Source organism: Hermetia illucens, chromosome 5 (genome assembly GCF_905115235.1).
Source record: "Hermetia illucens chromosome 5, iHerIll2.2.curated.20191125, whole genome shotgun sequence".
Lineage (NCBI taxonomy): Eukaryota > Metazoa > Arthropoda > Insecta > Diptera > Stratiomyidae > Hermetia > Hermetia illucens.
In genome coordinates this window covers 27,856,103-27,871,782 of record NC_051853.1, presented here as the reverse complement: position 1 = coordinate 27,871,782, position 15,680 = coordinate 27,856,103, and the positions used below count along the sequence as shown (strand labels likewise).

The window sequence follows — 15,680 nt, the reverse complement described above, 5'->3', positions numbered from 1 at the left end:
TATCCTAAAGAGATGCAGCTCCGGTAAATCTCAACAAACCACAACACAACACTTTCCTGCTGCTTCTGTAGCATGACTGGCATTATACCATCTGGGCCTGGATATTTTTGTCTGTAGCAAATGTTGAAGATTTCTCTGGTGAGCTTCCTAAGGCTGGAGAAATCTTCATTCCACCACTGTGGCAATATCTTTTTACTGTACTTAGTAGGGCACGCGATTTTAAAGGCGGTATCGAATGCCTTTTCCAGAACCCCGGCATTTGACTCCAGTTCGTCTGTCGTACCAATCTTACCAATTTGCGCACCGGAGAATTTGTTCTTAATTACTTGGCCAAATTCTCTCTAGTCTACCCTCCTGGGGTCTCTGAAGGGTTTGGAGACCTCTGCGGCGAGATCTAGACTGGAAAGTATCCAACTGTGATCAGAGAAGGATCTCTGGTCAGACACTCTCCAGTCCTCCACCCTAAGAATCCCATTGTCGGTTATTAGGGTGATATCAAGGACCTCGTCCCAACCGTCACAGTTCTCCGAGCAGGGGAAAGGAATGGTTAGTGTACTACCCCTGTTACACACCGATAGGTTTTAAGTAACAATAAAATGAAACAATGACTCACCTCTCTCGTTGATTTCCGAGCTACCCCGAGCGTATGCCTTACATAGGCGCCGGAGCCTATCAACAGGTTGGCCTTCTTTATTGCTATGGTGTTCGTCAGATATTATAGTTCTTCTGGCTGAGCTGATCGGTCGTGAGCCATGTAAGCCGAGCCTGCTCTAGCTTGACCACGACTAGGTGCAAACTCTTCCTTGCGAGAATACCTGCTCTAGGTCTATCCTGATCAGCGTCTCCTGTGCTGTGGAATAAATTAAAATATTTGCTTTGGAACCCTTTGATGATTCAGTCGCCTCCAAACCAGGGCTCCTGTATTAGTGCGATGTCGATGTCTTCCTCTAAGAGGAAGACAAGCAGATTCGACGAGGCGCACTTCGAGTGCTGCAGATTTATCTGCGTTACCCTCAGCATGATGCTTGCGTGAGGGGTTCGTCAGTCCCCGTCGGACCATCGATCGTCAACTTCTCCAACAGCTCGTTGGCGGCGTCGATTGGATCTAGGTCGTTGTCGCAGAGTCTTCCCTCTTTTCAATGGTATACTTAATTCTACCCACTTTTCTATTTTTCTCTGAGGAATCGGCCTTAGAAGAAAAGATTGCGGTAACTTACAAACATTTTCCCTATGTATTGCTTGCCTGGCCTTCTCGGTTCTAATATGCTTAATATGAAGATTCCGATCAACAAAACAACCTAAAAAAATTGATTTCATTCATTTCCTCGAGATCAAAAATTTCATAAAATACCATGAATACTCGTACAAAAAAAGTACTCTCTGCACCTATCTAGAATTACCAATTCCAAAAGGTCACCGACACATGACCCGCTACAATTTGCCCACAGTTTCCACAACACTGAACCGAATAATTCGAAAAGAATTTTCTTCTCCTTTTTTCCTTTATTCCCTCAATTGAATCCCAATAAATTAATTTCCATCATAAACTTTATATTCCCAAGTCGAGGCTTTTGTCCTTTACGGGTTACAAATAACTCAACAATATTGGGGTTGACCCATTTGACACAGGTCGAAGTTGGGTTCGCGACCGGAAAAATGGAGAAGTAGGTAGACAAGGAATTAGTCACGTTGCTCTCAATTGCATCCCGCAGGCCAAATACAGCAAGGACGTCTGCGGCACGAGTATTTCCCACTCCTAGCTCTCAGTTACAAGTTGCGATGTAGAACTAATCAGAGGACAAATTGGTTATAACACAATTGGAGTGTTGAAAGTTGGTACGAGGTTTCCCTGGATCAGAAACTGGAGGCAGATAGAAGCAAGCGGAGAAAACCTAAATGGATTTATCCTTCGAATGAGTGACTCCCTCTCCCTTTGTGTCACGCTCTGAACCCACTTTATATTGAGCATCACGTGCGAAAGCAAACCTCAAATGCTCCGGAAATAAACAGATGGAAGTGTCCTTATGTAATCACTGAATGGTGTTCGGTGTTTAGACAAGAGTCCTTTGAGCTGAATAGAGTCCAGAGAAGATTTATTACGGCAAGCGTGGAGAAAACACGAGAGTCTTTTTGTTGTCGCCCTAAATATGTATTTATATATGTACATTGGCCGCCACTATGTCCTTGCCCTTGATAAAAGATTTTATGGGCTCGTGATATGGTCGTGCTGTTTGTACAGGTAGAATATTTTTTCGGTTGAATACAAATAGTGAAAAGAATCCTCCATCAACAGGGCTAAACCTGCTTTTATATAATTGTCCCATATTCCTGAAATAAAATACAGCTCTATTAGGTCCCGAAGCAATAAATCCGAAGCTTACTATTTACAACAAAAAACCAAATTAGAACTCCTTTAAGGAATGAAGACTTATCTCCCTGATCTCTTAAATTACAAGCAACGAATCCACATTTATGCCCCCGGGATACATTCGGCATGGTATGTATATGGTAGTATCTCCCAATTTCCTTATGCATATACCCAGGCTATCCGCTTATCACTTCCTTCCATGTGCTAGCGACCCGATGAACTTAATTAGCGGTGTGGAGGGTATTAAGGCTATGAAGGCTGAAGGTGTTATTAGTATCAGCAACATCCCGGTTTTCGACTACCTCTATTTTGTCGACAGTTTGATAAATTGTGCGTGTTGGGAACTTAATTGAAACATGTCAGGTGAACGAACGTGGGTGGTCCTCTCCAAAAATGTGTGTTAATGAATATCGTTTCTGGTTTATCGACTTTCTATATGGGAACATACAGCCGGAATTATAGTAAACGGTGACATTATTCCAGCAATACGATGTCCGGCATCCCCTGCTTTACTCGTAATCACTCATCCTACGGGACCACTTCATGCAATTCCAAGTTCCTAACCAACTCAATTCAGTTTCTAATTACCCATTCCACCGGGAAATGCTCCTTTATTTCAGTCCAGCCAGACGATGGCAATAAGGTTTCCAGGAACCAATAAACGTGAATTCCAATTTTATCTCGGATAAAGTTTGTATTAATTGCCAGCGGAGAGACAATTCCGGGTGGCTCAATGGATCAAATTATAAAAGAATTCAGCCTTGTGTCAAGGAAGATAAATTCGAGCAGATTTTTGGAGAGAAAAGATGATTCCGAGAAGGATTAGCTATGTGGGACGTTATCACATCTCCCTAGAATCCTTCAGGAGATTCACGGAAATTTTCAAGTTGATATTAAACATCCACAACAAAATTCAGCGCAATTCCAATGATATGATATCACCCGAGGACAAGACATACACTTCATCAAGCAATTCACCCCCATAGCAAACCAGCAGCAAGCCTTTCCGCCAACGGTTGGAAGCCACGTGTGCTGGTACCTATAGAAATCCAAATTAATAGCGACATTCGGCCAACTCAATTGCTTTGCAATTGCTGTCGAAATTGATTTGTATTACCAAACGAAATAATACCAAGGAAGCGGAAACGGTCCCTCCGGATATAAAAAATATCTCGACAAGGCTTAGAGCAAGCAGGCATCAAATTTAGTTCTAAGCTGGCGCTCCATGTGTCCTTTCAAACATTTTAGGTGCTCGTCGGCCGGCAAATGAACACGAGCAGGAATTTATGACCAATAAATATTTCTGGTAACATGTTGGAAGTTTATGGAGGTTCGGAAAGGTATCAATGAAATAAGGGAGAAGAAATATATTTTTTATATCGTTATGATAAGGATTTAAGGTATTTTGGAGATCGTAAACACAATTTTAGATTACTTCGATGTGTGCTAACTCTTCATATGAGTCCTTCTACGGTTTTTATGGGGATGGTTGGGAGCGCCAGTAACATAAAATATCTAAAAAAAGAGGAAACAGTGGGCAGAAATGTGTTCAGATCGAACACCAGATACTAAAAGCTCGCTACCTCATGTAAGGTTGTTAGGAGTTCGTACAGACTGGGGATGTTGCAATTACCACCCACTACTTCAAATAAATTACCTAGTATTTGTCTGACTCCGGAGAGTCCAGACACGAGAATCTTGAAAAAGGCGCTGCCCCATTTAAGTAGGGCATGAAATTCCGACCCTCCAGTTCCCCCTCCCTAGAGAAGTCCACCATAGACGATCGTAACTCCGTTTGAGACGGAGATTAAAGTCACCAAATCTGAATGGCTGTGTAACACCTTGAAGTCCAAGAACAACATTGGAATAGTGTTGGCTTAAAAACCAGTGGAATCTGCAAGGAGAAAGTGTGCAGGTAGTTTGGGACTCCGCTTGCGAAAACCCAAACCGGGGGGAGAACTCGAGAGGCAATCATGGCATCGGGCTACTTCCCAGGAGATGCTATTCGGACCCCTCAGAAGCAGCCGCCAGATTGGTGAAGTTCTGTAAGATGAAGGCGGTACCACTTCTCCTCGGCTGCGATGACAATGCCCTTCACGATGTCCGGAGAAGCAGCAACACCTATCGAAGAGGGGAGTTCCTTCTTAAATTTATTCTTAGCACTAAGTTAGAAATATACAACATAAAGAATACTCCAACATGGAGTCAAGCCTCTCATCTTTTTTTTTAAGGAAGTGGAAATCTTCAAAAGTATCCTGTTTGGGCACGACAGAGTATGGGATTTTTACCCACTATCGGACCGATCGATACCGCTAGTGCATGTCTTCGCGAAGTGTCGAAACATTAGGCATTTGAAGCACCTTTTTAAAGAGATCTGCTCCCTTAGTCGGCAAACAACCCATCCAATCCGAACCTTCCCACGGCCAACAACTTCTGCGTTGACTCCACTGGCAGTCGCATTGTCGCCGTTTAAGTACCACAATACGCTTTTCTTAGGCTCACGATAGATCCTTCGCTGAATTCCTCCAACTTGAATTGTTGCTTCAAGGCAGTGCAGATCTCTTCTCTGGATGTGACCTTATCGAAATTCTTGCAGTGGATATAGATCTCATGTTTTTGAGAACGAACCGCGACATTCTACCCAAGTGATTTTATAACTTGAATTTTTTCAGCTCAAACATGAGATCCCCTTTCTGGGTTCTCCGGATTTTGCTGACATTTCCGCCTAGGTCTTTTAGGACGGGGTCAGAGTTCGTCTTCTTCAGTATCTCCGCATACGCTAAATGTCCTCTGCTGGAGATTACAGTTGCCTCCGGGCGAATTCGCACCTTTGGTTTCTGGTTTCTTTTTTTTGGTCACGACCTTAGTCCAACCACCGCTCTTATTTTCCTTCGGTTTCGCTTCGCTAGCCGATTCCTACTTTGGGTACCTTGGGCCCTTCTGAACTTTTAGTTCCGTTTGTTGAACTGGTCAAGACTCCTTTTTCCCTTTTTGGTGCCTGTTGATTCTTCAAAGCTTCCCCCTCTTTGTCTCGCACTCTCTTACTTGATCGAAGATCGATGACCTTGTACTTTGGTGCCGCTTGGGTCGCCTGTAACATTGTTCGCTCTAGAATGTCCGGCTTTTCCTTAGGCTTTCTTACTTCTTTCTGGGACTTATTGTAAAGCGCCCTGATAGCTCCCACCATGTTCTTAGTGACTTGGTGCACGTTGTGCTTGTCCTTGATGGATTCGAACAGCTCAACTGTTTTAGTTCCAAGCTTCATAAGAGGTAGTTATTCTGGCTCAGGGCGGTGAGTCTTGGCCAGATTATTCCTTTTATTGACTCCTTCACCTTTTTCAATTGCTGAGCTCCCATAAGCTTTCTCTTTTGCCGGCTTTGGTATTGGAGGAGATCGTAAAATTGATGAGTTTCTCCTGCATGAATCTATTTGCTGCTGCTGGAGTACCTCTTGATCAAATCCGGTGGGTGCCGAAATCGCCTTTTTTGCCAGCTATCTCCTTTTAGCCCATCTTTCTTTACCTTTGCAATTGGTGTTCTTGGCAGAGTTGTGCTTCGTTTGAACACCTCCTTCTCCAATTCTAAAACACTTGTAGTATTAGATGCCACGGAAGCCAAGTTGTCCACTACCAAGACATTACGGTCGAGAGATATCGACGACCGGGAGCCCGCTTGCTCACTCCAAAAAACCGCCGGTACTGGGGTTCCGAGCTCCTGCACTGTAACTTTACTCCTTCTGAATTCGTCCATGTTGGTTTTATTTTCTGGGTGTCTTCCCATAGCCATTTTGGTCCACGCACCAGAGATGAGCAAGCCTCTCATCTATCAAGAGCGCTAGTGAGTGGTGATAGCCACACCCTGTACGTAGTGACGCTACTTAACAAAATGCTACGTATCTGAACAGGGGGGTCGAAAAATACCTCCCCCAACCCAGGATGTCATGCAAACCGTGCTCGTTGGATAGTTTTCAGTCGGGGGTAACTGACTGTATTCGAATAAAGCCTCACAGATACCTGGTCGCTTTAGTGAGTAGGTTTCACCTTACCGTGCTACGGGAGGCTATGGCACGGCAGACCTCTAACCTCCATACTCGTAGGAATCAAATGAGTACTGGTATTAAAGCAAAGAAAACTATAACCAAACAAGCGGGACCCCGTACCGCACACAAACTGGTTAACCATGTGGAAGCACATCTCCAAAATACTAAGAGCCAGGTGATTACACCCAAGAAGGGAGAAGTTGAAACATCAAGCAGTGTATCCAAGGTCAACATTAGTATAATGCGAGGCCAACAACTAACAAAGATCACTGCTCAAAAAGCGGAAACAAGCGAAAGTACGTCTGAGATAAATATATCAGACGTACAGGTCTCAGTGGCGCAGGTGCTAAAGGGTACTATCTGGAATTATCTGAAGGAAGGCCTGAAATCAGAAGAGACCCTTAAGGAGGCTCAGGACAGACCTAAATCATCTTCATCGGAGCCAAGAAAGCGGGGAGCAGCGGAGATCTCCTCGCGCAAAGGGAATGCTCCCAAAAAATCAAAAAATTAACCCAAAAGGGGAGAAATCCCCGGGAGATCAGGCGTAAAGGCAGGATTCAGGAAGCCCGCCATTAACTATGCTAGTGCGATCGAGGGCATTCGACTAGCCATACTGCCAAACATTTTTCATGAGCAAATACTCACTCGTGAGGAGCAGGAAACTATGGAAGACCTTGTCGTCAGGCAGATGTGCAAGGCACGGACTGCGAAACTCGCGTTCACCGGGATACACTTTCGACCAGGAGGCAATTAAACATCGGAGTTGCCATATTTGTGCACGTGCACAGGGAAAAGCCGAGGAAAGACACCTCAGAGGAGACACCGGGTGAAAAGCATACCTCGGTCCCCGAAGAAATCTCGAAAGCCGTAGAGGCGAAAGGGCTGGATCATCCATATCCATATTGTGTTGGTGAATAGTCTCCCGCAGCACGTATTATGTCAGTCAGTCGTAGCCTGATAAACTTCTCAAGCAGTATCCCTGCTGTGTCCAACATACTGAGCGGACGATACGCGACCTAGGGGTTGCCTTTGCTCCGGTTTATCAGCACAAGCCTCGCAACCTTCCAGCGGGCGGGGAAAACACTCGCTATCAAACATGCGTTGAATGCGTCGGCATTGTACGAGTTTCAATTTTTCATTGGGGGATCCTGCTGTGTTTTGTCCTACATGGACAGGACCCCCCCCCCCACCCCTAGTTCCTTTACAGTGAAGAGTGGGAATTCTTCAGTGCTCACTCCTTCATTGACAGCGTCATTTCGAAAGGGGTGAACAGGAAAAACTGCCTGCACAATTTCTTTCCTCTTTGTTGCTTATCCATAGAGTAGGGTGATCGACGGGCACCAAGCTGTTTGGTAACCACCTTATACCCGAGGCCCAATGGATCTCTGTTTACGTTGCCTAGCAAAGTTCCTTTTTCCCACGCTTATACTCTGCGGATCTAAGCGTCACCTCGTCCTCGTCGTTTGCAATTTCAGCCATCCACTAATACACGTGTAATTTCCCGGGACGCAATTTCCACCTGGGAGCCGAAGCATTTCAAGCTGCGGTGATAAGGCTTATTGCTGAATGAACTAGTGATTCAGTTGCGGTTCTTCTGGCTGCGCCTGTCTTGTCGCTGATTTACCCTTCTTGAGAGAGCTTCGACAAATTTTGTAACGTCGATTTTCCCGATGTTCCACGCGGTAGGGGTTTGTTCAAATGTACTGATTATCACTGGCCGTGAAATCTTCCAGAACCTTCCACCATTGGATCGCTGATCGGGTCTTACCCCATTCGAGGGCTCTTGCGCTAAAGTCTCCTCCGACTAGAATTCATTCTGCCGTATTTCTAATTTCGTCCTCCAAGGCGGCGCTGAAAAACATCACTTCCGCACAACGAACCGAAACGAACCCATCTCCTTGACCATGGACCCGCACTCGCAAGCTAACCATATCTCTTACCCAGATGGCAACAGTGCCAGATATATCGGCATACCACGCTGAGGAGCTTCTATCGCGGTACTTCTTGCTAAAAAGCAACAAGTCAGCTCTTCTTTCTTGAAGGAGCACTCCTATGCGTGTTTGCTTGCAGGGTGTTGATCATAATGCTTGACTTTTCACTTTCTATAGTTTTTCTTTGAAGACCTGGCAACGCCGAGAACCGAAAACATGAGCCACATCTTTTTTCTGCAGACCGCGGTCCTTGCGAAGGACGCAGCACTGAACCGACTCATAAGTCTGTGCTTTGTGTCCGAATTCGTCCCATTTGTATCACAAAGTGTCTCTGTCCTGCCCCTGTTATATATCTGTATGTCCAGCACTTCAAAAGACGGGTTGGAACTGTCCTTCGCCTTATTCTGCAAATAATCCACCCGATCCACTGTCTTCTCAGGGATAATGACAATGGCCAATTTTTGTCCTCTGGACTTGCCAGAAGTAACTCCCACCTTAAACTTGCTCCATCTGGGAAATTCTTTTTTATTGCTTATTTCACCTCTTCCGTATTAGTGAGGCAATCCAAATCCCTTATTTCAAGGGTGCACATGAGTTTTAGCCAGGAAACCACTGCTTTCGTGCCTAGATTGCTCTAGACTGTCTAGCGGAATGCACTGTTCTTTTCGGTGTTTGACCCAAGCTCGACAACTATACCGTCGGTTCGAATCCGCCGGGTAGATTTGTCGTCTACACCAGCGTCTTCTGGTTTGGCGTTGTTGCGGACTTCTCGAAGAACTTCCGCGAAGATCTCCTTTCGTTCGGCTTGATGGGAATGCCTCTGACCGTGGTTTGCTCCTTCTCGGCGCTGATGCTGCTGTCGTAGTCGACTTCGGCTTTGATGCAGTGGAGCAACTGATGTCGCTATTCAACTTAGGTTGTTGTTGTTGCTCCCCTTTTTTCGACGCTGCTTGATCCGGTTGGACCTCGCGGAATTCTTCTTGCTGGGTCCTCATCCGCAGACCCAAGCCTTTTTCCATGCGCCTCCTTTGTCGATTATTTGTCCTGCCTCTGGCAGGCTGAGAGCACTACGTTTTGTGCATCTAGGGGCTGTACTTGCGATATGCTTTTTCCTCAACTCCTCTTCGACTGTCTTCCAGGAATTTCGCTGATGTGCGATAAGGTCCAACAGTCCTTACGTTTCCATTATGCTATTTTTGACATCTTCACTGGATGACGTCAGCAGCCTTCACTTTCCCTAGGACCGCCCCACACTTCTTGAGTAGCCTCGAAGTGGTGTGTGGGGTGTATTGTCGCACCTTCTGAAAATTTCGGTTATTGCCGGTTGTTGCTGCTATTGTTATCATTTTAATGTGGATCCCAGCTGCAAGCTGCAGCGTACAGTCGCCTTAAATGACCCCTGGGCGTGTCTATGCGAGCAGGGAGGTCACGCCTGAGTTGACACACGTTCTTATGGGAGTTTGTGTTCAGAGCGAAGATCAGCCGCTAGTCAACTGAGCCTGCCAAGATTATTATCGGGAAGGAGCCAACTGTAACATTAAAGTGAAAGTGTCACTCTCGCTTACTAAGGTAATAGAATGCCACAGCTGTCAGCTCATGCGCAAGCTATTCCGAATCGTTTGCCAAATCATAAATCAATGACATGCCGGGTAGCCATCGTTGTCACTGCTCACGCTGGTTAACTAGTGGTTTTCCTAAGCTACAGACTGGGAGGTGTGAGCCAACTTGATTCGGAAATAACAAGGATCATTGTCATCCAACAACTTTGCCCTGCCTGGCCAAACCAGTTTGGCTTCCCTAAAGAGAGGTATTCCAGAGAAACTAATGGTTATTATCAGGTCGTCATACTCTCGCTTGTTAGAAGCGTATGCGGCAGTCCGCGTGTGACGGGTTTTCCCCCACACCATAACGCCAGAGACTCGATCCCCTCGTGTTTGATTTCTCTGAGAAAAGCCACACTTGGAGGTATCGCAGTTCCCATGACCTCATCCATGAAAAATCTCATCTCATCCCGCAGAGCATTCGTCTGTTTTCCACTTAGCATCTTCATTGGTTTGCGGTGTCCGGTTTGCATAGATTTGATCACTCGAACTGGTATCAAGTTAGTTCTGTTCACGTCTCTGGCTTCCCTTTCTTCCGCCTGTTCCTTAAAAGGTGTAGGAGAAGTTACTAGCAGATAGGATTCTCTCTGTAGTCCCTTCACCAGTGCGAGCCCCCATACGGGGGTTTGGGCCCTGTATGCACTATTCTCCGCGCGCAGCTCCATTATGGGAGAGCGCACCGAAGATGCTGCAATTTGCTCTATATTGTGTGAGTCGAAAACCATTATTGTCCTTCGCTCTCAAAATGGAGATGATGCCCTACAGTTCCCTGATATGACTGAATTTTAGTCTATCTAGGAAAAAGTGGAGCACCATATGGTGACTTCCCCTGAGCACATTCAGACTCTTTTAGTCCAGTCTGAATACCAAGTTGAAACCCTCCACGTTTGTAGATTTGTCCTTCCTGGCATTCATGAACTTTACCCTCCAGTGTCCAAAGTCCATGCCCTGGTTCTGTTCACCCAGCATGCGGATGATGTCCTCTGCCTTCTTTCAAGGGCCCGGTAACCAACATTCGACATGTTCTGTCCTGCGTAGTTCAGTGTTCACAATAGTGAACTTGGACCAACCGCCGGAACTCAAAGCCGGGATTGCCTGCTGGAGCTACTTTAAGGCAGCCTCGTCAGGGCCCTCCAAATGGAGAAGCCCATTGTGTAAACCTTGATTGTTGAATCTTGACTTCGTTCCAGACTTCAACATTTTTTCCACAGGCATTTCCGGAGGATGGTAAATTGTCACTCTGACATTTTGCCATACTCCCCCTCGGACACCACCTTGTCGTGGTGTGGGAGCCTATAGTAGTTCACTACTACACTAAGGGTGTCCAAAATATGAATATGGAAACGAAGGATATAAACTCTCCAAGTGGTAAGAAGTCACAGACTTCGAATCCACCCGCGAACATGTCGCGGCCGAGACGCGGATTTTAGAGGGCTCAACACATTCATAACCCCTTATAGATAAATCTGTAGAAGGCATGCTTTCCGACTCTGTAGAGAAACTGGAAATCCGACTATGGCAGGGCCGTCCGCGGTATTACAGCGCAAATCTACCCGGAAACGGAAGAGGAAGGCTCGGCATAAGGGAACTTCAGCCTCTAAGGAGGGGAGACTGCAGGCTGAATCCTGTCTGTCAGAACCTTCTCCTTCACCCTTACCGGGAAGAGCGGAAGAACGGGAAGCTGGTGACGTGGACGCTACTGGTTTAACGCCAGTGTGTGGAAATCGATCCAAGCGGACCGGACACCGTGAACCTGGAAAGGCTCCAAGACGGCGGCAGAAGAGAGCACTGCGAAGGAAGATGAAACACTTTGGGAAAGAGGACACGGACGTGGCTGTACCACTAGGCGCGGTAACGTCCAGGGAAATCGGACGCAAGGAAGCGGAATCTCCGGCGAAAGGTCGGCATAAACTGGAAACTCCGGTAAGATCCACACTGGACGCACCAGACTCTTCTGTCAGCAGTACACCTGCTGTGGCCACGCGTCTCGCGGGGATTAGGACCGGTGTGCCGAGAGGTGATCAAACCAGCGAGAGAGATCTCAATGAAGCTGGTCCCTCCCATAGGAATACGGTCACGGGGGCGTGAAGGAAGAAGACGTATGCGTAAACTGCAGCCTCTGTTCTGACTGCTGCCGTGAGAGTTTCCCGGAATACCATTAAGAGCGTGCGGTTCAGCTCGGCAGCGTGCAGATGCTGTTCATACCCAAGTTTAATTATATAATTTAGTAAACAATTTTAACTATCATCATTTCACTGAGCTGTTGTAAATATGTAACTTCTAAAATGTTCGAATTAACGAAAAGCGTTAGCATATTTGTTCTGAGCAACACTTCCAGTTCCAGGGAAGCGCCTTTGCCAAGAAATCTTTATGCGAATTCTCAAACATAAATATTTATCTATCATTAACTCACCGTGATTTGGGGAAGAGGAAAATGTTACTTTTCAGCAAATTTCTTTAAAAAGCACATTCAGTACGTTGAATATTAATTGCTCCCATATTTCGATCGTACGTTTCCGTTTCCCGAATTTGGCGCGAACTGGAAATAAAGGGATATTTGCTGTAAACCAAGATCCAAGGTTTGGATTTTGCTTTTTATTGAAAATATAATTTTCGCATTTAACAGTGTATCGCACTAGCAAAAAGTGTGAGAAAATGTAAGAAAAATCAGCAACGTTGATAATGAACTTAAAAATTGTTTTAATACTTCGTCATTATTAGAATCAACACTGAAATTTCCCCAGCACTTAGCATTGATTCAAACCAATTCGACCAATCCCAGCAGATGTCCAACCATGACACATTCGCTTAGAAAACGACGGTTGCCCCTCGACCTGTCACTCTCTCGACCAATACCGCGCGACAGGCTGCCATCACTGTGACTTTTGGTGTTCTTGGCTTCGGAGTTGTGCGTTTATACGTTTTTTACGAATTTTTTACACAGATCTTCTCGAAATTGTGCTCCCCTGTCGATCCAGTGAACGACCACAATGTCGCAGGACACAATCAAAAAGGTGAGTCAACGCTTACCATGCAAAATATGCCAACAAACTCTCGCTGAGTGCCTGACGTCTGTGTGTTTGGTTATGTCGCCGTAGACGGGGCACTGCGCCACTTAGCATCGTGGTTCGAAATGGAAACCGCGCGGACGGCGTTCGATTTGCTGCCAGGGTGTCGGGCAGGAGCCCGGTCGAGTCGGTCGCCACCATGAGCCGCACCGCGCCTCCGGAAATTGCGGTGGATCCTTCGATCCGGTTCCCAGTTGGGTGTCATTAACCCACGGCGAATCGCGTTTCCGTATTCGACGACAATGCCAACCACCAGCGTCACGACTTAGCGAGAATCGGCCATGAATCACAAAACGAAGGCAACTAACCGCCCCCATCCTCAGGTTCAGGACTACAAGGACACGCTGATAAAGAAGGCCGAGAACCTCATCATCTATGGATTCCCCGAGAAGATCGTCGAACTGAACGAGATGCTAGCGACCCCGATGTTCTCCGAACGAAACTTTGACGAGGTCCACCAGGACTTGAACATTCCAGTGCCGGATGCGCTTCCGGTTGAAAACAACTCCGCCAGCGACGCGTCCGAGCCGGCGGCCAAACGACCCCGCGTCGATTGCTTCATTCCCGGCACAAAAGTCATGGCCCTGCCCAACGGGACTGTGCCCTGCAACACACCACTCTGTGACATGATCAAGGTCGTCAAACCCATCATCAGGACCCTAGTTGAAGACTGTAAGTATCCAAGCCGCCTTATCACGGCCCCGCTCACCCCAATCCCCATCTTTGCAGCAAATCTCCTCAAAATGTGGATCTCCTTCATGATACCAAAAATCGAGGACGGCAACAACTTCGGCGTGTCCGTGCAGGAGGACACGCTCGCCGAAATCCAGGCAGTGGAATCCGAGGCCGCAGCATTCTTCGATCAGATTTCGAGGTATTTTCTGTCGCGCGCCAAAGTCGTGTCAAAGGTGGCCAAGTACCCGCACATCGATGACTATCGGCGAGCCGTCGTCGAGCTGGACGAGAAGGAATATCTGAGCTTGTGGCTGGTCGTGTGCGAGGTGCGGAATCGTTACTCTTCCCTACATGACATCGTCATAAAAAATCTCGAAAAGCTGAAGAAACCGCGTTCCTCCAATGCCGAAAGTTTGTATTAAAAAAAAAATTATATTAAATCCAAGAAAAAACCTTTCATAAAAACACGCAAAATACAATTTGTGAAAAATTCAAAAGTTTTCGTTTTATTTTGAAGGAGGGGTTTGTTACTGTGTTACTTAGGTGGGGTGACGTTGACACGACGAAACGTCCACTATCGAATTTGATTCACGGACCCGCACCTAAGCATTGGGTGATCAGTCGTACTGTTCTGTTCTGCCTGATATGGGGATCCTCTAGCAAAGAAATTAGCTCCCGTCGAACACGAATTAGAGAAGTTTCGTCAAAGAATAAATAACATTATTGCCTCGTTGCCAAGGTAGCCCACCATGACCGACAGCTGACACGCATTGATACTGTGACGGCAAAATACGCTGAAAGGCAGCTGTGGAAATACTCAAGTTATTTATGCACACGAATTCAAGCTTTATTTTTGTGTTCTGTTGACCATTGTTTTGGATTGAGCAAGCAGTCCATGCTCATGTTTAACCCTTTATGACTTAAAGTTGGGATTTGAGGAATTCCATTTTTACTTTGAATTTTGAAAGTAGCTTCAGATTCATTCATTTAAAGGGTAATACTACTTTGTGTGCATGAAATTAAGGATCATTTTCTAAATTTGTAGAAGAAAAATCAATTAATATTGCTTAGTTCTGTATTTTCTATATTTTAATATAAGGTTTAAAGAAGCTACTGCTTTCTTAAGGGTTAAAGTTGAGATTTTAATGGTCAAACATAATGAAAAGACAAATGGAGAGCAACTTGCTCCCACTCTTTATGATCCATGCACTCCTCTTTTTGGGTTTAACATTCAAAGTTCAAATATTGAAAGAGGGAAGACAGCTACGGTTTCGTACTAGGGCAGAGGCATCTCATCAGACGCTACCCCACCTCAAAAGGTCATTTGGTCTGGTCTGGCATCAAGTGGATGCGGACTTTGGCTAGCTTTGAGTAACAACTATTACATGAACCTCAATTCAGACAAAAGTATTTGTTTTCCGAAATTTAGTACATTTCTGGACATTTTCAATTCCTCATTTTCAAAATCAGGTTTATTTGGAAGAAATTTCGATCACAACTGTGTCTTGTTAATGAAAAAAAGTAAAAGAAATATCCTAAAGTAATTCCGCACTTTATATCTTAAACAAGTCCGATACCGGAAGAAGGGTGCTTTGGGTAGAAAGGTTTTGTGTTAATATTATATGAGAAACTCGCTACGCACGATTTTCCATTTCCATTCGTACATAGTTAAGAATACAAAACATTGCGTCATATTTTGCCAAACCCTAAGATACACATGTGTACATACAAATCAAGGACATAAATACTGTTTTCACCCTAAATAAACAAACATTGTCTATTATCGCATGTAGAAACATTCATATATATGCGCCATCTAAATTGACGTAACAGATTTTCACGCATCTTCGACTTTAAGGCCGAAACACAACAGGGAATGACTGCGTGTGTACGGAGTGAGAGAGCTGTCAAATGAAGTTCATTACATGGACTTGTATGAAGCAATATACAACAAGTTCGATGCGCAATGCAGTAAGCAAAAAAGTTTGGAAAATTGAA

The 15,680-nt window shown here is 45.5% G+C and overlaps 1 protein-coding gene across 1 annotated transcript; it reads left to right on the top strand.

The window, feature by feature from the left end:
* Positions 1-12,776: 12,776 nt before the first annotated feature.
* LOC119658520 (proteasome activator complex subunit 3) lies at positions 12,777-14,179 on the top strand. The gene is made up of 3 exons (XM_038065996.1): positions 12,777-12,953; positions 13,331-13,679; positions 13,737-14,179. Exons 1-3 carry the CDS (start codon positions 12,930-12,932, stop codon positions 14,102-14,104), a joined length of 741 nt encoding a protein of 246 aa, XP_037921924.1. The 5' UTR covers positions 12,777-12,929; the 3' UTR covers positions 14,105-14,179.
* Positions 14,180-15,680: the final 1,501 nt, after the last annotated feature.